The 23,332-nt window shown below is 37.2% G+C and overlaps 1 protein-coding gene across 1 annotated transcript in view; it reads left to right on the top strand.

Moving 5' to 3' along the window:
* Positions 1-342: 342 nt before the first annotated feature.
* Positions 343-23,332, top strand: part of ADGRA1 (adhesion G protein-coupled receptor A1) — a 253,537-nt gene continuing 230,547 nt past the window's right edge. The window contains exon 1 of the mRNA XM_021536446.3: positions 343-563. Within this exon, the coding sequence (XP_021392121.3) occupies positions 343-563 (221 nt within the window). The remainder of the gene's footprint in view (positions 564-23,332) is intronic.

Raw genomic sequence — 23,332 nt, 5'->3', positions numbered from 1 at the left:
CCGGAGCGCCGCGGGGCACCGAGCGCAGGTAGCGGCGCTCGGGGCGCTCCGCGGCCGCGGGGCCGGGGGGCGCGCCCGGTGGGCGGCGGCGCTCGGGGGCCGCGCTGAGCGCCGCGGGGTCCGCCCAGCGCCGCGGCGGCACGGGCTGCGGCAGGAAAGCAGCGGCGGCTCCTCGGAGAAAGGAGGAGGAGGAACGGGGGGGTCCCTGAGAGCGGAGCCGGCCGCAGCGAGAGAGGCGGGGCGGGGTGGGCGCGGGGGGCGTGGAGGGGCCCGCGGAGCGGCGCGGACGGGCGCGTGCCATGCGCGGCGCGGCAGCCGGCGGCTCCCGCTCGCTGGCTCAGCATGCGCGGGCTGTGCCCCCGCCTCTGCCTGCTGGCCGCCGCGCTGGGGCTCTGCGGGGGCAGCAGGAACTGCCCCGACCTCATCGTGGACCGCTGCCTCTGCGCCGCCGAGCGCGCCAAGGGGCCCGGCCGCCCGGCCCTCCGCATCAAAGTGGTCTGCACCGGCGGAGACTTGGTGGAAACTTTGCAGCCCGCCGTGCTGCCCAACCGCACCGTGTCCCTGTGAGTACGGCCCGCGCGGCGGCGCGCACCTGGCGCGGCCCGGGGAGAGGGGCTGGGGGGACCCGCGCTCCGGAGCCCGCAGGACCGCTCCGTGCCCATGGCAGCCCCGAGCTGCTCTTGAAAAGTCTGTGAGAGTTTGGGGCTGGTTTTTTTATTTATTTATTTTTCGTGTTCAGTTGGGAAACTCCTGCTGGCGTTTGGGTCAAGTGCGGGAGCTGGGGGAGCCCTGGTGTAAATTGCACGCTGCTGCGGGCGGCGGTGGGAAATGTCAGTGGGAGCAGAAGTGATGGAGCTCTCTGCTGTACCTCTCCGCCAGCAACGGGACGGGCTCACGCGGTCCGGGCAATAAATGAATGGTATCGGTAACGCTGAACTGCCTCCTGGAGTGCCGTGTCATTAACTGGTTTTCCCTTTCTCTCTCGACTCCTCTAAATAAAGTTTGGAATTTGATGTCTTCTTTTTAAAGATGAGTTTCTGTACAACGGTATGAAACTCCCGTTCAGAGTTGTCTGGTAATTTAAAAGGACTCTGCGTATGGTGTTCGGTTTTTGGTTTTTTTGTAAACTAGGAATTAGGTTATGATACTTCGTTGCCTGTTGCACATAGCTACAATTGAATAAATAGTGTCTTATAATTAAGGCAGTAGAACTTTCTGTGATTGTATCCTCAAGTACAGCTGAAAGTAATGTCCCTGTAATGCACCCAGCAGTAATAGCTCTGTGACATTTACCCTTTGGATCATACACATATCAACAGATCTTTCACTGTTGAATTTAGTTCTGTTGACAATTCCTGCTATGAACATCTTCACTGTTCAGTGCATTTTCTTTAAGTCAACACTTTCAGGAGGCAACTGGTAAAGATAGTAATTCATAACATCTGGGGAGCTTGTGCTTGTAAATGTACAGATGTGCTGTGTATGCTCCAGTTCAGTTTCAGCTATAACTGTTGAGTGGCTTGATGCTGATTATCTGTATGCTGATTATTTATTTAGGAAACTTCTGCTCCTATACAAGAAACAATAATTGCACTTCCTCCTAAATTTTAATAGGCTGGTTTGGAATATTACGTTACTTACAAGTGTAAGTTTTAACCTCAGTGATAAATTCACTGCTAATTCTATAGTTTGTATAACTGGCTATGTAGTTAGAGGTGGTACTCATCAAAATTATAAAATGTCGACATCTTGGGGAGTCAGGAACTATTTTTTCCTCTTGGATAAAGAGCTGTAGAAACTCTCACACTCAGCATGTCTGCAAAGGTTTTTCCTCTTAAACATTGATTCTCAGTCTTGTTTAGGTTTTTAAGAAACTTTTGCTGAGGTAAGTACCAGTCAATGAATCCAGCTGACCAGGAGATCAGCAGAAGTATGTATTCACTGCAGTGAAAAGAAATTGAATTGGAAACAGAAGTGAGAAAAGATGAATGGGGAGGTGATGTGTTTGAAGTGGTAGGTGGGAGGATTTGCTCACTTATACATATGATTTAAGACACCAGTAGCAAACTTGATCCTATCACCCTAAACACATTCAGATAACAGTTGCTCAAAGCTCATTAGAAAGGTACTGTGCTAGTTTTTTTTAAACTTTATCACAAATACCTGAGAGCTGATTAGTTGGCTCCAGTTGATATAAAAAATACAGTTTTTGGTTTTTTTTTTGTATTTCTTATGGACAGGTATAGTACTATGTATCACATAAATGTATCCCTTTTCCTCTTACAGTCTCATCTCATTTTTGAGAAGGATTTTTTCTTTCCCAGAAGTAAATTTAAAGCTAAATATTGAAGGTAAAACGGAAATCTGTATTAGTAGTTTTCAGTAGTGGGAACATACAGGTGAAAATTTGATTGAATATGTCAAATATTTTTCTGATGAAACTGTTTTTTTATGAATTAAGTTACACCTGTGGGATTTGGCCAGCTGTAGAAAATAATGATAATGAGCTCAAGTATTAGCGCTCTTACATTTGTTTTTGTAACTGAATAGGAGATGGAGGCAAAAGATAATACTCTGGTAGATGCTTCCTGCTTCCGTTCAATTTTATGGGCCCACAGAGAGAAAGAGAGCTTTAACATATGGAACATAACCTTTTGGATTGCTTTAACAATTCAGAAATATAGAGGTGAATAAAAGAATATATGTTCAGATGCAGTAATACTGTAATGAAACAATGTAATAAACATTTCTGGGGGTTTGGGACAGATGATTCATTATATAGGGATGCTGTTTGCCTAGTGCTATGATCATTTGGAAGGCAAGATCAAAGCCAAACTCTGGTAACTGCTCTGTGGAGTTGGAAGAGAATTACCTCTGCTTTATCTCTTAAGCCATTCAGATATGGAAGATCTCATTTACATGCTCAGTAATGGTACTTATCAACAAACTTAGAAGTTATGATTTGGTAGCTTAATTGAAGCTTGAGTTTAGTGGCTTAGGTTCTTTCACCTAAGTGACTGTGGGTCTTGTCTGAGTTGGATGGTTTAGGCTTTATGGTATGTATATACTGAACTATTGCTACTAGGAATACTTCTCTCACAGTGACTACAAACTAGTGTGAAGTCACTGAAGAAATGCTTATTCTTGACATGTTTGGACCAATTATTTTCAGCTTATGAGGTGGGGTAGTCTGCAGAGTTTTTTTGAAATCATATGAACACTAGAGCTATTCAGAACTGTCTGAATGCTCCTGATGATAAACAATCACAGTAGAAATAAAATCAAAATATAAGCTGATAAAGCACCTATTCCCTCTTTATTTTATATTAAAACCCAAACCAAACAAAAAATACCCTTGTTCTGGACTCTGTTTCACTGCCTTTATTTAGTATTTTACTGCTTTGAAAGCAGGATCCATGAGCTTGATGTGGATCAAAAATAAAAACTTAGCTGTAGTTCACAAAGTATTTGCACATATCTTGTTAAGAGCAATTCTAGTCTTTATGGATTTACAACATGCATCTCTTGCTTTGTATTTTGGGACAGGATGGAGAAAGGGAATTACCTTTTTTTTTTTTTTTTCCCCATGAAGAATACAGCTGTTGAATCAATAAATTATGGTATCTACTCTCACCATTTCACTCACGGTAGGCATTGAAGTGTAGACCCAACGAGGAGGAGTCACATCACTTCAGGATAATGTAGTTTCCTCATTTTAGACTCTGTGGTTGAATACTTGGAAATTCTTGTATGAAACCAATATTTTACATTTTTTTTAATCAGCATGATTGGATTGCTAAAATGTAACTCTAGGGAGTGAGACAATTTGCAATCTTCCGTCTCTTCTGTGTTGACGGAAAAATTTGTTGTAGACTTTTTGACTGAGTTGCTGAAATTTGGGCTATGTGGAGAAGTTTGGCTGCTTTTTACAATGTGAAACTTCTGCAGTTTGAAATTTTGGGAATTAGGAGATTGGATTCTCTATTGGACAGTATATTGGTAGATTACTTAAATACTTTTTTCTTTCATGTCAGATGGTGTAAGAAACTTCATGCTTTTAATCTTGGAAGTTCTCAGTTCAATACGTATCACTTGGGATCACTGAGCAGAATATACATTGAAGTTATAAATGCTATCAGTTTCTGACAGTAGCTTCACTATTTTTTCCCCTCTCTCAATGCAACAGAAAGTCTAAGATGTATACCAATGGTTGATAGTTTTATGAATTTTACCCACAGATATACCTATTGAAAAGTGTAATTTTAAACTGTCATAATAGAAATGAAGAAAAAGTGAAGAAATTAACAAAATTTTTGGTAATGTATGGCTTATATCAATTGTATATCTCATAGGATTCTTCATACTTTTTATGTCTGAGTCTTTCTTCTGATTTTGGAGGTTCTTCTGAATTGGAGGTTGTCTCAAATTCCTCAGAGTCTCAATTTCAGAGTAAGGCTACATGACTCCAGTGGTAATCTATAGCATGTATGAAGGGTGTTCATCTTCAAAGCACTTCACAAACATTAAATAGTCTTCTGAAAGCAGCATTGCCTCACTTTTCTCTGTCCCAAAATTACTTTTATGTCACATTCATTTATATCATGTCCACTGGAATTTTTTCAGAGTTATTATATTATTGTGGTTTTTTTCATATCTACTCTGTTTTTTTATATGTCTATATTCAGTTTAGGATATATCAATATGGTTTATTTGACATAAGCATCTTGTTTTAAAAATAGATCACAAAAATGTGATATCCCAAAGAGTTCAGCGTTTAAGCTAGCCAAAGCAAACAGAGTTGAAGAAAGACTGAACAAAAAATATTATTCAGTAGTTTTATTTCCATGTCTTGAAACTCACATGTTCTTCTTTATTTATTTGAGACCTAACACAGCATTATTAATTTGTAAATAAGAGCATTATTAAAGAAGATAGAGTGATTCTTGTTATAAAGGTTTTTGCAAACATTTTCACCTTGGTTAGTTTACTGTGTTCACTCAAAGTGGCAGGAAAAAAAGAAAAAGAAACAGGTTTGCTGCTCCATTATTTATATGTATATACATATTTATAGATTGCTTTCTCTGAAACTCTTAAATAAAGAAAAAGAAAAAAGCATTCTGTGGAAAAAACTTCTAACAGGGAAGCCTACATAAAAAGACTTGGAAGGTCTGGGACAGATGGGAGAGCAAAGTATGGAGAAGATAAAGATTCTAGTGATGAAAAGTCTTCAAATATTACTCAAATATTAGCCTAATCTTCTTGATAATACATTTTATATATTCATCTAGACTGGCCATATAATATTTTATTTTATTTTTGTTTATTGTGACAAGAGTATACCTGCACCTGAAAAGTACTAGTAGTGTGACCACTTCCAAATGGTGACTTTTTTGGATGAAATTGATGCATTTGGCATCATTGGAAATTGTAACCCAAGAGGAGTGTGAAAAGAATTCCACTATGGAAAAAAGACTTTGCATAGCAAATAATGTTCAAAATACAATAAATGCTACTTTAATTGTTACCATATACCATAACTTTTTTAAGGTATATGAATCATCCTGAAGTTTCTTTCTCTATTGTTATTAAACTTTAAAGGCCATAAGTTAAAACAGTGCCATATGTCATTCTGGTGCTTTTACATCCTCAAGTGTAACTTTTTTTGAGGAAAGCACTTTATGTGAAAGAATGGGATAAGAATATCTGAAAACAGATAAAATTATTCCACAGTATCAAACAGTTCATTAATTTGGTGATTTAATGTAGAAATCAAGTCCTATTTTTGTTGCATACTAGGAAATTTTCAGTATTGTGATCTTTCACTTAGTTTCATTCCAGAGGTAAAAATAAACTGGTGAGGATAGCCAGGGGGAGAGCAATGCATGTGGGAAGGGAGTTTTATCATGTAAGTATATGATCTGATACCTATTGAGAAGTTCTAAATGAAGCTGAGGTTTTATGGTATGGTATAATTTGTCAGTTGTCTGGCTGCTGACCTTGTTTGCCTTAAGCAAGAAGAGATTTAGTATATCTTATTGACTCCCTTATCTTTTTTTTTTTGGTATGTTCACCTAATATTCATAAAATCTATTTAATTTTATTGATCTAAAGATATATGCAACAGAAATTAGTTTCTGAAGTGTATGTATTTGTATCTCTTGCAGTGAGTTGATGCCAGGGAGAAGGTGATTTGTGTATATGGAATCTGCCTTTATATGAAGCTGCATGAGTTGCTGGCCCTTGGGATCAAAATACTGTCATCCCTTAAAATAGATTGTTCTTAAAAGATTTGAAAATATGCCTTTTTTTTTTTTTTTAGTTTTCCTTTTTTTTTTTTTTTTTAGTTTTGTTTTAAGGCATTCTGGAACGTTTCTCAAAGTATATTTTTCTTTCCTTGTCCTCTTCTAAATATTCTGGCAGTATAATAAAATATGAGGAGGGGTGAAGAGTAGGGTGTGCTGAAGTGGTTAGGAGAGAGCTGAAAGTGAGAAGGTCCAGAAAGAAGGGGTCCAAACAGTGTTGTTAAAAGGAAATTCCAAAGGTTTAGAATTTTATATATGCTGTCCTTTTTCTACATCCTCAGTGTTTTAAAATCACAAATTTAAATGATAGATGCTTTAAAACAACAGAATCACATTAACCCCTGTGATGCTAGGAGCCCATTTATTACCAGACCCAGAAACTTTCTGGGCAGAAATAGCTGAAGAAAAACTGTGTTTTTGTGAAAAGTTTCTCCCTATTTGAGACCCTCTGTCATCACAAATTTTGCCACTATTGGATTCAGCCATGTTCCAGCTTATCTATACCTACTTTCCTCACTCATGTCTTTTGCCTTGGTTTTATAATACAGAGCTGGCATAAATCTGAAAGTTAAAGGGCAGAGTACCTTTACCAAGGCAGAACTTCTGCTCTAGCAGCCAATAGGAAACACACATTTGTATATTTGCAGCTTGCACCCTTTGTTCATGCACATCTGAGAGCCAGGGCTTTCACCAGCTTGGTTTTCACTACTCAATAATATTGATGCATGTTTTCAAGAATTGCTCTTTATGCCATTTGACTTAGATTTTTGTGGAAAAACAGCCTATTGGTTCTAAACTTCCCCCTTTCCATGTTTCTAATGTTTCCAAACCCTCACATCAATAAAAGCATACAAACCACGAATAGGTTGGGTATGTACTTATCCAGTCAACTGTGATTATTTTCTATCAGTTACAAGTTTGCTGTCTATTTCTAGACTTGTCAAATATAATTTGGCTAAAACCCCTGTATTATCTATAATATTAACATTTTTCCTCTACTTTAGCAATTATGTAATACGGGGAACACAGTTTAGGCTTTGTTCTTATTCTTGTGGCAACAAGCCATTCTTCACCCTTCTCTTAAAATCAGTTCCAACTGTGTTTTCATGCCTGGGACTGATTTGAGACTATTCTGAAGTTATGGTTAGTCATGAAATCTCTGCTTTTGCAATTTATATTACAGTCTTGCAGAGTTGTTGACAGTTTCTTTTCTGTACTTAGTTGGATATCATCTTATCTGAACAGCAGTTTGTCAAATGCATAAACAGTTTGCCAATAACACAAGCACACAGGGATTTATGGCTGTTATGCTCACAGACCTGTAAGTCTTTGCAAAAACCTGAGCTTGATTCCTAGATCATATAGAATCTGAATTTGCTGATAGCTGTGCATAAATAAGCAAATTCTTTTAAACTTGTATTTTAGCTTGCCTTTGCTCATGAGGCTGGAAGGACACTGGCCTGTGTTTTCAGCATTTCTATTGTAGGCTTGGTACACCACACAATGATGTTTAATGGACTTTTTATGTTATTATGGTATCATTATGGCTTTCAAGTAACCTGATAAGTCAAGGTCTCTAAATTATGAACATTTATGATTCTCCTTGTTTATTGAAGAATTAATAGCAATCAAGATGATGTCTCTTTGTAAAACCTTTCTCTTTATGTTGTGAGATGGCCTGTCCCAGAGAACTCATGTTTTATAGTCAAAAGTATCAATTGTGAGGGTAAAAGTTTTATGTGTGCTATGACTTGAGAAAAGAAAAAACTGCATTATAGAATGGAAAATAAGGTTAAAACTAGTAATAACAAAATCAAGCCTGGAAAATGTGAAGAAAAACATAATGGAAGAATTGAATATAACATTATTGTATATTCATATTTCTCTGGCAACATTTGTGTTTATATTTGCATTAGAAATTAATGTACGTGGTACCAGTTTCTCTGAGAGAGGAGGGGTGGAAGGAGATAATAATCTGTTGGTAAGCAACTTTATTATCAGATTAGCTTTTATAGAATTTTCACAGAAAGTATCCTGAAGTGTCAGGTAAGATTTCTGTAATGGAATGTGCTGGCACAATCTGGCACAACAGGACACCTACAAGCATTTAAGAGAGAGGGAGAAGCAAAACAGAAGTATTATTAATTCTGAGGAATAAAATTTGCCAGCACTCCTAACTCCTGTGAACTCCTCACTCATGGATTTTTATATATTAATGTGTGCCCTATCTGGGGAACTTTGCACTAAGTTCTTTGTCTTGCATGGACCATCCTCTTTACTTTGTCCCATCTGTCGCATTGCCAGAATCTTTCAATTCTACACTTTCCTTTTGAACGCCTGTTATTGTTGATACTTCTGCCTGTGTTTTCTTCTCATCTGCATCTTGTTTTTATTCACTGATTATATGAACCGTAGGCTGCCCGTGCATTTCTAGAAAATAAAAAACCCCTCTCCCTCCTCATCAGCTCCGCTCTTGGTCCTCTGCTGTGCTGCACTTCTGTGCCAGTCTCTGCAATTTCACTGCTCTGTGCTGCAGCCTCTGCCTTCAGCTCAGTCTCCACCACTTCTTTAGTCTTGCGTGACTTCCCAGTTTCTTTTGCTTTTCTAAAACCCTCTATTACATCTTCCCTCATCACCTTTGATCCTTGACTCATTTTACTCTTCTCTTCTGAACTGGTTGAGTGGAACTGAAATAAGCGAGGACATGGGTCCTTAGAGAGATCTGAATTAAGTCCTGGAGTTCAGCCGTGCCTGGAATTGGGGCCAGGCAGATGGAGTTGACAACTTCGAAACAAGAAAAATCTTTTTATCTCTAACTCTCCCTCCTTAGATCTTATAATTAAAACTGCAGCTAGTGGAGTAGAGAGGTCTGAATGTGGTTGTGTCAAGCAGTGATTCTATATTGACCCACCAGCCACACCGCTTCTGATAAGAGGGACCAGCCATGATGAACAAAGTTGTTTTCCATCCTCAGCATTACATATTGTTTAGAAAGGAAAGGTCTAATTTCCAGTTTTCTCCACACCTTTGTGGCAACATTAAAACAGTATTGCAACTGCTCATGAAAAACTGTGAAATGTGAGTAACACAAATAATTACACTGGTAAAGATGAAATATTAATGTTTGCTGTTACTCTTCATGCAGTTCTTGAGCCACAAAACTTAATGTTTACATTAGCAAATCTAAGTTTACGGGGCTGTATCCATTTTTTCTGTGTCACAGCTAGTATTATTCACATTATTATTATAAATCTTTATCTTAAATTAGATCAGGTTAATGAACTGTTCTCTGCTGTTGCTGAGAAATATGGCTATTTGTCAGATGAAGTAACAGTTGACAAATATGTTCTAATTTTGGAAAAGACGTGTTTTTCTAATCATACTGCAAAGGAGATGTAGGAAAGGAAGCAGTCAAAATGCATAAATGGAAACCTGCTCTCCACTGGAATAGAACAATGTGTTAATCTCTCAGTAATTGATGTCATCATTTTAAGACTTTTTTATTGGGAAGCCATTCATTAATTCTGTTGTAGCAACATTTTCATAATTAGGGTTTTGTTTTACTGGAGTCTCTGATGCAGTCACACAGCATCTCACCTATACCAAGGTAATAAAGGGAGAATAACAAAATCTGGTTACATTATGCTTCATGTAATTCTTCAAAGTACGGTATTAAAACTTTTAAAGGGATTTGGATCTATCTCATGGTGCTTAGAAAACGCAGTCAAGGTGTGGGAGTTACAACACCAGATATCCAGGTAGCTGTTAAACAGTTATTCTCTGCCTGTGAGAATATCTGAGGTTTGTTTCTTTATCCCTCCATGTTTGGCAAACAATAGGCTCTTGGAAAGTTAATCTGCTCTTTGCCTGGACTGTATCATGTACAGGTCTTGTGGAAGAAAGTTAAATGCTTCTTTCCTCTAATGTTGGGAGACTGGTAAGAATATTAAGTCTGTCCAGTGGGAGCAGTAAGACATCAGTTGTGGTTTTCTGTGAATCGAGACTTCCTTTGCTTTCCTTTCCTTTTTTTAGCACCAGTGCTGGTAGGGTCACACAGAGGTTTTAGGGTTTGAGGACCTGTTTTCGTGGACCCCAAGTATACCTGAAGAAGAGCAGAAGAGGACAACATTAGAGAGATGAGCATCAGAAAGTGACTTGATGTCAGTAGTTGATGTTTGGTATTTTTTTTTTTATTTAATGTGTACAAAACTAATGCTAGCTGTTGTTAAATTAAAAGTTAGCTGGCATATTCATATATTTGCTTATAGTCCTTATGGAGCTCTAGCAGATATCCTGGTTCTGATGTCTTTGCTTCTTTTTCTGTTTAAAATAATGAAATTTGCAGAAAATTAAAAAGTGAATTTTCTAACACTTCCCTTTGTCTTTCCCTTCTATAATAAAAGGATGAAAAAAGAAATTCCTAGGACTTAAAATGCAGGGGGGAAAAACATTTTATTATTTATTGCTGTACTATCATAATTCTTTTCCCTTTCTGCACAATTGAAAGTTATAAATAACAATATAAAGAGTCAGCAATATAGATTGATGAAGCAAAAAAATAACCCTGAGCTAAATAAATGTAATAAATTATAATCTGCATTTAGAGTAAATGAAGTTACTGCTGTAAAGTACTTCATGATTATTGATTATCATTATAAATTTGTTTCTAATAAACTGTTATTTTAAAAACAATTCTAATTAATTCATTTGTGCCTATATTTAATAACAAGTTTATTAGTGAATTGATGTATGAAATGGCCTTCATAACAACTTTACACAGTTGAACAGTAACTTGCTGACTAGGACAACATCTCTTTTTAAAATAAGTAATACAGCAGTATTGCTAATTGGATGAAATTGCTTCATATGAAAATATCCTCCATATATTTTCATATATTTTTAATAAGACTAAGGGAGTTTGTTGCCTGACTCTCTGTGTAATTAAATGCTGTTTGAGTTTTTGTTTCCTGTAGTTACCTTTGAAGAACTCCGGTCAACTATTTTGGTGTTGTTATTGTGACTACTTTGCAAATGGAATACTTGGTTACTAAGCTATTTGGTAATGAAGAGGGATTAGATGCCAAAAGATTAGAGCAAATAATTTTTTAATGCTAGCTTTCCAAAGTACTTCTTTAGCCGAAGCAGAGTGATTGTTTTAAACAAATAAAATCCCTCAAGTAATCATTTATTTAATAGCACTTAAGTCAAGTTGGTTTGTTTTTTTTCTCTGAAAGTTTCTGTCAGAATAGTGGCACTGAATTACATGTTGAGCCAGTCATTCCATATGATTAGTCTATTAGGCTTTTTGGTTGGCTGGTGTTTTCTTTTTAAAATGGGGATAGGTAATAAAGCTTTGGAAGGAGCTTTAGTGGGAAGAACTGTGGCAACTGGGTTTCCTGCCTGTTTTTGCTTGATGCTTTGCTGTTTTGTGTGAATTCTCCATTAATAATACTGTTCTTGAATTGGTGAAGATATGATAAATGGACTTTAAAAAATATTTATGTTTACACAGCTTTTAATTTTCTCCAGTCTGGACTATTAATAAAAATACATGTGGCTGTCCTGGACCAGGCTGAAGAGCCATGGATTATCCCAGTATCTTGTCTCCAGACTAAGCATTTTTAAATCAGTTGCCTACAGTAGAATAACATTTTGCTATTTTCCACAATGATCTTGTCTACATCACAGCTCAGACTTGTAGTTCCTGTGCATTTGATTGACCAAGATGGGTTGGTTTTCCACAGCCTGATCCAGCCCCCCTGCAGATCCTGTGACAGTTCCCTGCATTTGGAGCATCCCATGGCAAGAAGTACCACAGCTCAACTTCCTGCTGGCAAGGAACCATCCTGCTTTTGTGTATTTCCAAATTCCAGTTTGTTTCAGTCAGAGCTGACATGGTTCTCAAATCTGGGAGAATGGATCAGGTTTGGTCTTCAGCAGGGGACTTTGTACTCTCTGCTTTTTCCTTATTATCTGTTTGTCACTCTCAGTAAGCTGAAAGGTAAGGGGGTGATGAAATGTCACAATGTAATTAAAGTTAGTTTATTCTACTAATAATATACTTTCTTCTGTTTTCAACACTGTGAAGCAGGAACAATGATAAAACTTCTTTTTATCAAAATCATTATATTTAACTCAATCCATGGGAGAATGTGTTGGTCTTCTAGGAAAAATAAAAAGCTCCATTCCTGCTTTTAAAATTTTGGATTAAGAGAAAATGAATAAAAGTTCAAAGTCAGCTTTCTTATTGGTTGGCCTAGTTTTCTTGTGTCAGATTGATAGATTTTCCTGTTTCCCTCTGTATTCCTGAACAGTAAGGGCATCTTCAATTTTCATTGTGTGTTGAGGCCAGTATTTTGTGCTTGTTTAGTTCTTGGCATTGCAGAAAGTGGAGAGGGAGATGGTCTGACCGAGAAAAAACGTGCTAAATTGCAATAACAGCATGCCAGTGGAAAAAGGTTTTGGAGGAGGTAAATACCTTCAGAATGTGTAGAGTGCTGGTCATTGGTCTTTTTAAATTTAATTTTTTCATTGTTAAAAATAAGTTTCTTTGGTTATTGAGGCTGGCACTGTATTTGTTCAGAAAGAATGCAGCATGACTCTGCTGATTGATAACACTGAGTTACTTCACTTTTGTTTGCTTCACATTTGTCTTTCACTGTATTCTGTAGTTATTATATACTGAAAGAAGTTGAGTAGATTTTGTTATGTACTGGATATGGGCCACAACACTATTTATCTGAGACTGGAAGAAAATGAATGAAACTGGAAGTGGAAAAATTCTGATTTTGAGCCTGCATTTTTTGACGGGGGGAAACAAAGGTAAAAACATTGACAATTTTATTTTATACAGGATTGTACTGCTTAGCCAGTCTAGAAGTCCCTTTGTAATGCTCCCTCCCTATTCCCTTGGAATAGTCTCTTCCCATTATTTCTGTGGGACATGCATGAGGGTGATCCTCTCTGAACATCTGGCCACAAAACCTGTGATTCATCCCTGTCTCTTGGGCTTTTACCTTTGATTTTTTACTTTGTTCTGCACCATTTTCCTGATACTGTGCCGTACTTCTGGCTATTTTGGCTGTGCTCTCTTGGGGAGAGGGGGTTTCGGGTTTGTTTTTGAACCTGCAAACTATGGGAGCCACCTTCCAGTAGCTGAGGAGTAGGAGAGTCCTCTCCTTGAGCCTTCAGCAGGAAAACCTTTGCCAGTTTTGAGCATTCAGGGTGCCCATTGTCAGATTAACCCTGAAAGATGAGATGTTTAGGGACAGATTTATCACATGCTTACACCCCATCAACTGAGTGCTTTTTACAGCAGGAAAAAAGCTTGAAATTTAGATAATTTCCTCCATGTATCAGTCTGCCTGCATGGTTTGGACATTTACAGACTGCACAGAGGAGATCCTGCTCAGACATCAGAGGCAAATCTCTTCTGCCAAGGTCTTTGTACAGGTCTGGAGAAAAGTGCCTGTTGTGGGCAGTGAGTCAGGGTGGGAGGCTGCCCTGCAGCAGGAGGATGCTGTGGGGTCCTGATGGGTTCCCCAGCCCTGAGTGGTTATAGGGGATTGTGTGCTCGTTTTGAGCTTGCAACTGTTGTGTTAAAGTAATATTTTTTAGTCTGTTTTTGTGTTGTAATTAATAGCAGATACTCTGCAGAAAAAGACATGCAGATCACTGAACAAGTAATATTTTATTAAGGTTAGTTTTCTAGTGTTTAAATGAATGGGAGTGAAAATATTAGTTGATGTCTTGAACTTATGAATATTCCATTCACTGTCCAAGTCTTTTGTTCCTCTGCTTTTCTCTGATTTTCTGTAAATTTAAGTGATCAGAATGAAGAGTCCTATAAAATCCAGATTAAATTCAGCATCGATAAATGTTAAATGAAAAGAGATATTTGGAACATTTTAATTTTGCTTATACTTTGGCTGTGAACGAGGCACTTGTTAGCTTCAGGAGTGATGCTCTGGAGGCAGGATACACCCTGTGAAGAGGAAAACTCAGAGTAGTCAACATGCATGACAATAAAACATCTTGTTCCTGCTGTGTAAGCCCACAGCTGTGCACCTGCATCTTGGACACTGATTCTGACACAGCTCTGACTCTTCCACTTCAAAATGGCATAATGGGAGAAGGAAAGGTATAGAAATATGCAGAGTTGTGAGAAAGCTTGTGTGTGAGGAATGATGAGTGTCTGAGGGGCTTTTATCCAGAAAACCCCTAAAGTGTGTTAAAAGTAAATAGGGAACATTTTTCACTGTTTTCCATATTACAGGACTGAGGAGGCAACAAATTATTGAAGTTTCATAAGAAATTAAAAGTAGGTTAGCTGCAGAGCTTCTTGCTGTGGTTTTGTATTCACATATCTTCTCTTGACCACTGTCAGAGACAGGACAGAGTTACAAGGATTCTTGTCTGACCTGCTCCTGGTGGCTTGTTGCTGTATTTATGCACAATCCAGATGGAACGCACAAAGTTCTCAGGTCAGGTGAAATGATTACAGCCTGGGGTAGCTTTGTAGAGTTACACGGATCACTTGGTGAGCTGGACTTGATAGATCAGCATTCATTTTTGCATGGCCAAGAATGTTGTCATGCATCCAGAACAAAGAAAATAGTTTGCACTTGCATGTTCCAGAAAACAGTTCCAAAATTGTGTCACTGAAAAGCAGTTAATTTTAATGATGCATAATCAGCTAAACATCTGTTTCTGATGTGATATTGCTAAAAGTGCAGTGATAACATCATCTTGGATCCAAAAGTGAGGAACAAAAAGCAGAATTAAGGAGTGTTACTTTTGTTTGTTGCTACTGAGGAAAAGATGACCAGAAAAAGGTGTTACATTTTAGTTTCAAGCATGATTTAAGAACTACAAAATCTGTGCTGTATCCTTGAATATGTTCTCATAAATCTGTTTTACTTGGTTGAGGTTAGGAGGTTGTTTGATCATTTTTCTGATCATCATAAAAAAAAAAAATTATGCCTGCTGTCAAAGATATTTTAATTTGGGAAATAATAAGGTACAGTTATTGAGAACTCAAACGAAATGAATTCAGAATAAGAATGCAAATGAAAATCTGTGTAAGAGAAATTAACCTTTGGAAGGCATAGGAACTGTGATGGAAACTTTTTACCTTCTTAAATTAAGACTGAATATTAAACTTCAATGAATTAGTGGTTTGACATGTTTGTTACTGGGAGGGGTTCTTGGCTTTGTGATCACATTGTCCCTCTGGGCATTAAAATAAATGACCTGGTGAAAATCTACTTCTAGTATGTATTCACATGTACTTATGTGAATACTTCCAAACCCATTATTTCAGTGGTTTTGGGTACGGACAGAGAAATACCAAGGCAATCTATGCACTGTTTCTCTCTGCATGGTAGAAGCTGCCGGTCTAGTGTATTATTTGTAAACGTGTGACTCATTGTTTCTCATACAGAAGTAGAATCCTGCTAGTATCAAAATAGTGTTGTTGACTGTGCAGAAGTACACTGTGTATTTGGAAGTACTCAACACTGGGTAGGTTCCAAGTGTCTTTTGGCTTGACGGGCAAACGTATTCACCAGGTGTACTTCATCTGTGAATAGTTCTGCTTTGAATTCTGCCAAATACTTCAGCTCTAATTTAACTCTTGAGATGTCAAACCCAGTGGTTTTAACAGTGGTTGTTTATTATTTGATGGTGCACAATTAATTCAGTTTCTCCATCATATTTCATACTTGCCACTTTACCTAAAACATACTGACCACAAAAAAGGCATTAGCAAAAGAAGGTGCAGTTTAAAGATAATCACTGTGTCTACATTCTTCTGTAATAAACTGTATTTCTGCTTTCCTTGTCTGTTGCTGCCATTAGTTTTTTTTATTGAGTAGTAGTAGTTGTTGGTAAAGAGGATTCTGCTAAAACCCAGTATAGCTCTAAGTCAGTGTATAGCAGCTTTATTGCAGAGATGAAAGTCATGAAGAGCTTTGTAATTTGAATATTACCATCCTTTGATCTTTAAGTTACTCATTAAGTTTAATGTTTCAGTAGCTACTGTTTTGAAGGTCTTCTTCTGTACCTTGTATTAAAAAAAAAAGAAAGTTATTTTTGTAATTTGGCACTATTTCTTTCCTGTACTAGGAAATGCGACCTTTTAGCCATATTAAAAAGATTTCCTCTTAGACTTTCTTAGTAATTTTAAAAATAATTTATGCAACAATGAAAGTAGTATGCTATAATTTATAAACATAGAACGAGTTAGATGTCTGTTTTTTTCATATCACTTTGAATCAAGCTTACAGGTAGTTGGAGAACCCACAGTTATATCACATGTGTGCAAAATTATTGTATTTTACTTACTGAAATGACAACCATTTAAAAGAAAATATAAATCGCCCTGAAGATTCACTGGTAAATTCTTATGTAATCTAGAATTATTTTTGTATTATTGATGGATGATCTCTTGTGTAACAGGTATGAGTATATACATTATATTATACCAAAATTCTAATGCCATAGAAGTAATCCAAGGTATTAAAGGAAAAATCTTAATGCTGGCAGTTCTTTAATCACAAATGCTTTCCAGACAATTAAATTACTGCTGTTTCAATTTGTAAAGTAAAAATATAGGGAGGGGGTTTCACGATGCAGGTAGATTTCAGCTGTTTCTGTAAAACTACTAATAATTTGGAATTAAATTGAGATATGGTGCATATGCTGGGGGGGAAGGTTATATTTAAAAATGAAAAAAATAAAACCCCCACAAAACATTTATAACAGCAAGCCAGCAAGCTTTTTTCTCCTCTCTAACTTAAAACTGGCTTTCTAAGACAATGTGCAAACCATTATAAAAGTATTCAAGAACAAAGTCCTTTGCCAGAATTCAGTAGCAGGATTTGAGGTGTTTTTATGGCATCCATGCTGCAGGCATTAAAGGAGGCTGCTCTTCCCTTCCACTCTTCAGAGCTCTTCACTCTGTGCAGTCTCTCCAGATGCCATCCTGATTCTCTGGCATTGGTAAAAATTATTACTGCTGCCCACTTCTGCAAACAGGCACCATTTTCACAGGAAAAACTTTTTAACGTCACATCAGTTTTTGGCACCATTAATGAGGTCTGTATGGAAAAGGCTTATGGTACAGCATGCATGATCAAAGATTGCACAACTTACTTAATACAGAATGTATTTATACAGCATTTTGATGGAGTATGTGTCCAAATGTTATTGTCAATAAATCTTGACAATAGCCAAGCTGAGAAAATACAAACTGACAATAGGAGCTGGCACGTGAGTAGCCAAGTTATACTTTGGGGATTTCTAATAAAATAAAAGGATATTGAATGACTTAAAACAAGCTTTTTCTGAATTTAATTCTTCCCAGGACACATCAATTGTATATTTAAGCACTTACATTATGAGCCTGGTGAGAGTGATAGTTGCAGTTTCTGGGATTTTTGTCAAGAACAGATAGTGCAGAACATGTTCTGTGTTCTTTCAAGGTGACCAAGATCTTACTTTAATGAATATAGAATGGGGAAACTTGCTCATACCAGGCTGACAGAAATACATCAATAGTTCCTTTTGTGCAAGATGATAGCATGGTACTTGATTAATTTTAATCATGTTTGTGAGAGAGATAAATTCCCATTTTCTATAGTGAGAAATCAGCTCTTTGTAATTGGTTCAGCATCTAAAGTCAAGATCCATTTTATAAAAGAATATTTCTTGCTTTTCTGTTTTTAAAGATAATCAAAATGGAATTTTTAAGTTTACTGTAATAAATGTAGAGTTTGTGACAGAAATGCAATATTACAGTATTTGCTTTCTGGTTTGAGTACTCTACACAAAGGCTTAATTTTAGCATTTACTGAAATATATAGTCCTGTCTAAAGCTAAATTGATACTTATATCTGTAGTATTTGTTATTCAGAAAGTGTAGTTGAAAGCAAGTGAAAATTTTGTTTTATTTATGATTCAAATGATAGATGTTGTACTTTGATAGCTAACTCTGTCATTTTTGGTTCTGTTAAGACACATGTTGATGGTGTTCATAAATGACATTCAATATTTAGGAACAGTTAAAAATCCTTGGGAAAGAAAGCACTTTAGGGAGTGAAACTATTGGTTCTCTAGACAAATATGTCTGATTTCTGTCATTTGAAAAGTATGAAGTTAGGTTGCAGGATTATTATTTTTGAGATGATAGAAAAAAGAAAAAATAGAGGGAGCAGTGGTGATGCATAGCTTGTAGGAAAGCAGTAAACTGCTAAATATTGTGCAGATTCAGATGACCACCGTCAATACAGTGGAACACCATCCTTCAGGTAAATACTGGATACCTCTTTAGTTATCAGAGGTAGGGCTTAATGCTAATCTGTACTTCCTTTCAGTCTTACTGCATTTTCACATTCACCTGTCATGTCGTTGCCATTTTCTCCCATTACAGTGACAAAAAGAAGAATGGTTGTGCTGGGTTTCTTGCATAGGCTATAATGGAAATAACAAAGAATTTATTCTTTTTATATGTAAGAGGTCACAGATAATGTGATAAAATGGCAGTAGCTCCTGATGATAAACAAAAGCATTCCTGCATTGTTTTTCTAGGCCTGACTGAATGGTAGGCCTGTGGGGCTTGTGGAGAGCTGTGGGAGGGTGAGCTTTGGGGAGGTCACTTGTCATGGATTTTCAATATTTCCAAGGCATTCCAGTCAAGTATGGAAGCTCAGTAATCTGCAGGTAAACTCTTCTCCTGTGTTTATTGCCTGTATTTTTATCTGACATCCCCTGGGATGAGGGTGATGGTGATCAGAAGGAAATATTTCCTTGTCCTCATCAAGATGTAAAATACAGAAGCTGCTGTGAGGATGTTTGAGGGCAAGAAGGTACGGTGCCTTATTCTGCTCGGAGATTTTGCCTGGGTGAAGCTGGCCATTCAGCTGGGATTTCCAGGTGCCTGTGAGCCAGCAGGAGGGCAGATGGTGAGCAGGTGCCTGGCTGACCAGGGCATTTGTTCAGGGCTCCAACACAGCCAGTGGGTCTGTGGGGTGAAGGAGCTGGTGATCAGAAGTGGGTGTCCATTCCAGAGAGGTTTCTGGATGCTGTAACACTCCTTTTTACATATTTTGGGTATGAAGGGAACGTATGTTTGTATTTTATTTCAGACTAGCTCTAGTCTGGTCTTAGAGGCCGAGTGCTCCTCTCCTTCTGAAAAGCTTTAGATGCATTTCTGGAGGAGAGCTTGAACTTGATTTCACCCACAGAAATCCCATCAGCATGCTTGGAGCCAGCATTGTGCCACAAAATGGAGCACAGAAGGGAGAATGTACTTTTGTGAAGTTCCTGTCCAGTGCTTGCTGGCTAGTTGTTCTCAACTTCAGAGGAAGCTGGGATCACATCCCATTTTAGTGAGGTTTTGGGACCTTTGTGGTCAACTTTGATGTCCATTCCTGCCTGTCTGAGTCCAAGCTGGAAAAAGTTGTTTCCTTCTCTGCATCAAGATGTTGATCTGGAGACAGAGGTTCTGATGAGGAAAATAAGCATAAGGGGAGTGACAGTGATGTCTTCAGATGGTGAGTTATAAATTAAAAATTACAGGTGCAGTCCTCAATGTCAGTTAAGGATAAGAATGTGATGGATGTGAACAAATATGCTCTGGTGATTCAAGTGTTTCTGCATGAAAAGTTGTCATTATTGTTTATTTATGAAGTACCATGAAGATGTGCTGGGTTTCATAAATGATCTGAGAAGTAGATGGGGAGGCCAAAGATGCTAAAATTATCAAGGATTTTTAAGTACTGCTTCAGTTCTGCAGTTCTTACAGAAGAATTAAACTCATAATGTTTTAAGGTGGATTTATATCTGATAGATGTTGGATGGTTCTGAGTTTGCTCTGTCATTTTATTCCATGAATAAGTTGATTGGTACAAGGTATTCGGTACACTTTGAAAGCAAAGCAGTAATATCAAGTTTTCAAATACATGTTAATTGAAGTAATAATATTTTGAAAGTCTGGAAACCAGAAAGAAACCAACTATTTCTGGAACCAGAAGGAGACCAATAGTTCCAGTGAATTAACCTTCAAAGAGAGATTCCAAGTATAAAGAAATAACAAACCTCTTTGATGCTGATATATCAAAATTATCTTGAATTTTATTTTCATGTAGTTGTAAGAAGATGGATTTTAACTGTGTCTGTTAGGAGAGAAGACAATTAAATCAACACATTTTAAAATACTTTAGTGGCAGAGTGGGTTTTTTTTACAAACAAGTGATTATCATAAATAACTTTTAAAAATATTTTTTATTATATACTTATGCATTGAACCAAGATAAAGTCACATTTTTGTTTTATTTCTCAGGAGTGAAGAGGTTGGGCCAAATGTTTTCCCTGGCAGGCATAAAGATTGTCAGGATTTAGTCCCCACTTGGTATTTTCAAACTGTTTGCATTTTGCACTTGTATCTACTGAGTTCTGATGAAAAATCGGTGTTTGTCTGTTGGGCACTCCTGGAATAAAACACACAGTTTTTACTTTCATTTATTTTAATACATGCATTTTGTAATGTAGCAATGTTTCTCATTGTAAAAAACAACAACCACCATTTAAATAATTTTACTTAATCAGCTAATTATGAAAGACCACACTTCTGTTCTTTCTTTTCCATGCTGCTCACATAATATTTGAATGAACCTGGAAAAGTTCAATACTCTGAACTCTGGTGACTAAATATGGACATCATCCCCAGTAAGCAAAGACGGAGTAACATGGATACATCCACATAAAGAGCAAATAAATGCATTGACAGGATATAATGAGCAGTAAACTTAAGAGGGGGCTTTTAGTGAAATTGGAATGGAGTTGAAGGAAGTGAAATTTAAGTATGGCACATGTACAACTTAGGAAAAACACTATTTTAAAAAGTGTTTACCACTGCAGTATAATAAAAAAGCACCAAGTTTAATACACTGAGACAAAGCTTTTTCATTGAAATAGAAATACCTAGACAAAGCAGTAAGTTTAGTTGATATGAAAGACAAATTTGGTATACTTGTATAAACTAAATCTGAATGCAGATAGTGACACTGTCAGAGCAGATAATATAATGCTTTTAAAGGAAATTTGGAACAAGAAATGTACAGTGAGAAAATGTGTTTACACTGGAGTAGATTAAAAGGGCTGCAGGTACATGAATTGATGCTTTGGAGTAACAAGTTTACCGAGGACAGATTTTAAGCAATGTCTTTAAAGCCTGCAGAACTTCACATGGTAGAGGCAGACTTGTCAATGTACAATATTGTCATTAAGGTAATTCCTATATTTCTGTATTGTTTACTAGCAGAAGCAATCAGAAATTAATTTGAAATTTTAGGAAAATGCAGGAGAACCCTTATGAATGCTGATAGAATAGCTTATGCTGCTAGTTTTGTTTTGATAATTTGCTAAGTGTAGACATATTAAACAAAGTTCATACCCTTTTTATTTATTGGTGCCTGCCAGCTGCAGTTTATAATGCAACATGTGCTCAGGACAATATATGCAGGGTAATATTTATTTTGATTTTTTTGGCAGGTTCAGGTCAGCTGCACATTTTGTTATTTTACTTATTCCTTCCCTCCACTTCCCTTAAGTCAGGAACTATAGCTTCCTGTAATGTGGCTTTTGGCTATTCTCTGAGGAAATTGAATTTCTGGATTCAAAAGCTACCCATCTCAAGTTCAAGAGCTCTTCTTTCTTCATGAATACATATTTATGATACTATATAGCTTAGGAAAATTTTAATCAGCCTTATGAAAGTTCTTTCTCTTTAAACATAGTAGGAAATCTGAAAGAATTTAAAGATAAAGGCACATTGTTGAAGTTTAGCAAACTGTCTTAAAGTCTCATAATAACACTGTAGGATTTAGGAATTTAAATTCCTTTTATTATAGAATGAAAAACACCTGTAAGTGTATCAAATACTTTGCCTGGTTTACAGACTTAACATTCCAAAGCAGTATGGCAAAGAGCTCCACCTTTATTTTGAGCTTATTGAACTATTTGGAGCTGATAGTCCTCTCTGGGAACACAGTGAATGGTGAGAAGAACCAAGTCCACTTGGAATGCAAATGTAGTGCAGTGTTTGTTTTTTTTTTTTTTTTAAAGTATGTTGCATGTTAGAAAGTAAAATACTGGAATTTTCACTTCTTGAAGTGATAATGCATTTGGGAATGAATGAGGCTAGTTGTGGTTTGTAGTTATTTTCGCTACTCATTCTTTCTGAATTATGCAGCTGCAAAATTATGGAATATAAACTATGTGGCCAGAAATTTTACTTGTCTTATGAATGTTACATGCCTTGGGCTAATACAGCTTATAAAATCTGGTGGGAAACTTAAAGAAATATAAATAAACTAGTGTCACGTGTCCTGTATAAGCTTGTTGATACAGACAACGTCATTTAAGTTATATTCAAGCTAAATAAGAAATCTGTTAATCTTATTCCTGCATGCCTCTTAAAGCCCACAATAATTTTATATATTTTTTTTCAAAATTATGAAATAAATTGCTACCTAAAGCATGTAACTGCTGATTAGTCAGTGGTTAGCTGATGATTTACAGATGGGAGTGAGATGATCCAGACTGCAGGCCAAGGAGGTTTTTATAGTTCTGGTGTATCATTTGGATAAAATTGCAACCATGGGTGCTTTAGAAGAAGGGTGATCAAGTAGTTATAGTGAGGTACATCTTAGTTAGGTTACACATCTGTTCTTTATTTGGCTGTGGTGATTATGGTGAAACTTGCTGGGGCATTCATTAAAACATCTGTCTCTTGGGCATCTCTGCAGAGAATACTTAAATCTAAAAATGTGAGAAATTGATAAAAAGTGAATTCACTTTTATAATTTCACTCTAATCCTGTTATTTGCCTCAGTGGCTCTGTCCTGGATCTTCTTCCCTTGCTCTCTTCTGGCTGTTGCCTGTAGCCCAGGACCTCACTTCCACATTTCACGTAGATGGTGAGAGACTTCCCTCAGGTGCTGAGCTGAGCTTATCCTGATGATGGTTTC

Source organism: Lonchura striata, chromosome 7, assembly GCF_046129695.1.
Source record: "Lonchura striata isolate bLonStr1 chromosome 7, bLonStr1.mat, whole genome shotgun sequence".
NCBI classification, from domain to species: Eukaryota; Metazoa; Chordata; class Aves; order Passeriformes; family Estrildidae; genus Lonchura; species Lonchura striata.
This window is presented reverse-complemented; position numbering and strand designations above follow the sequence as displayed.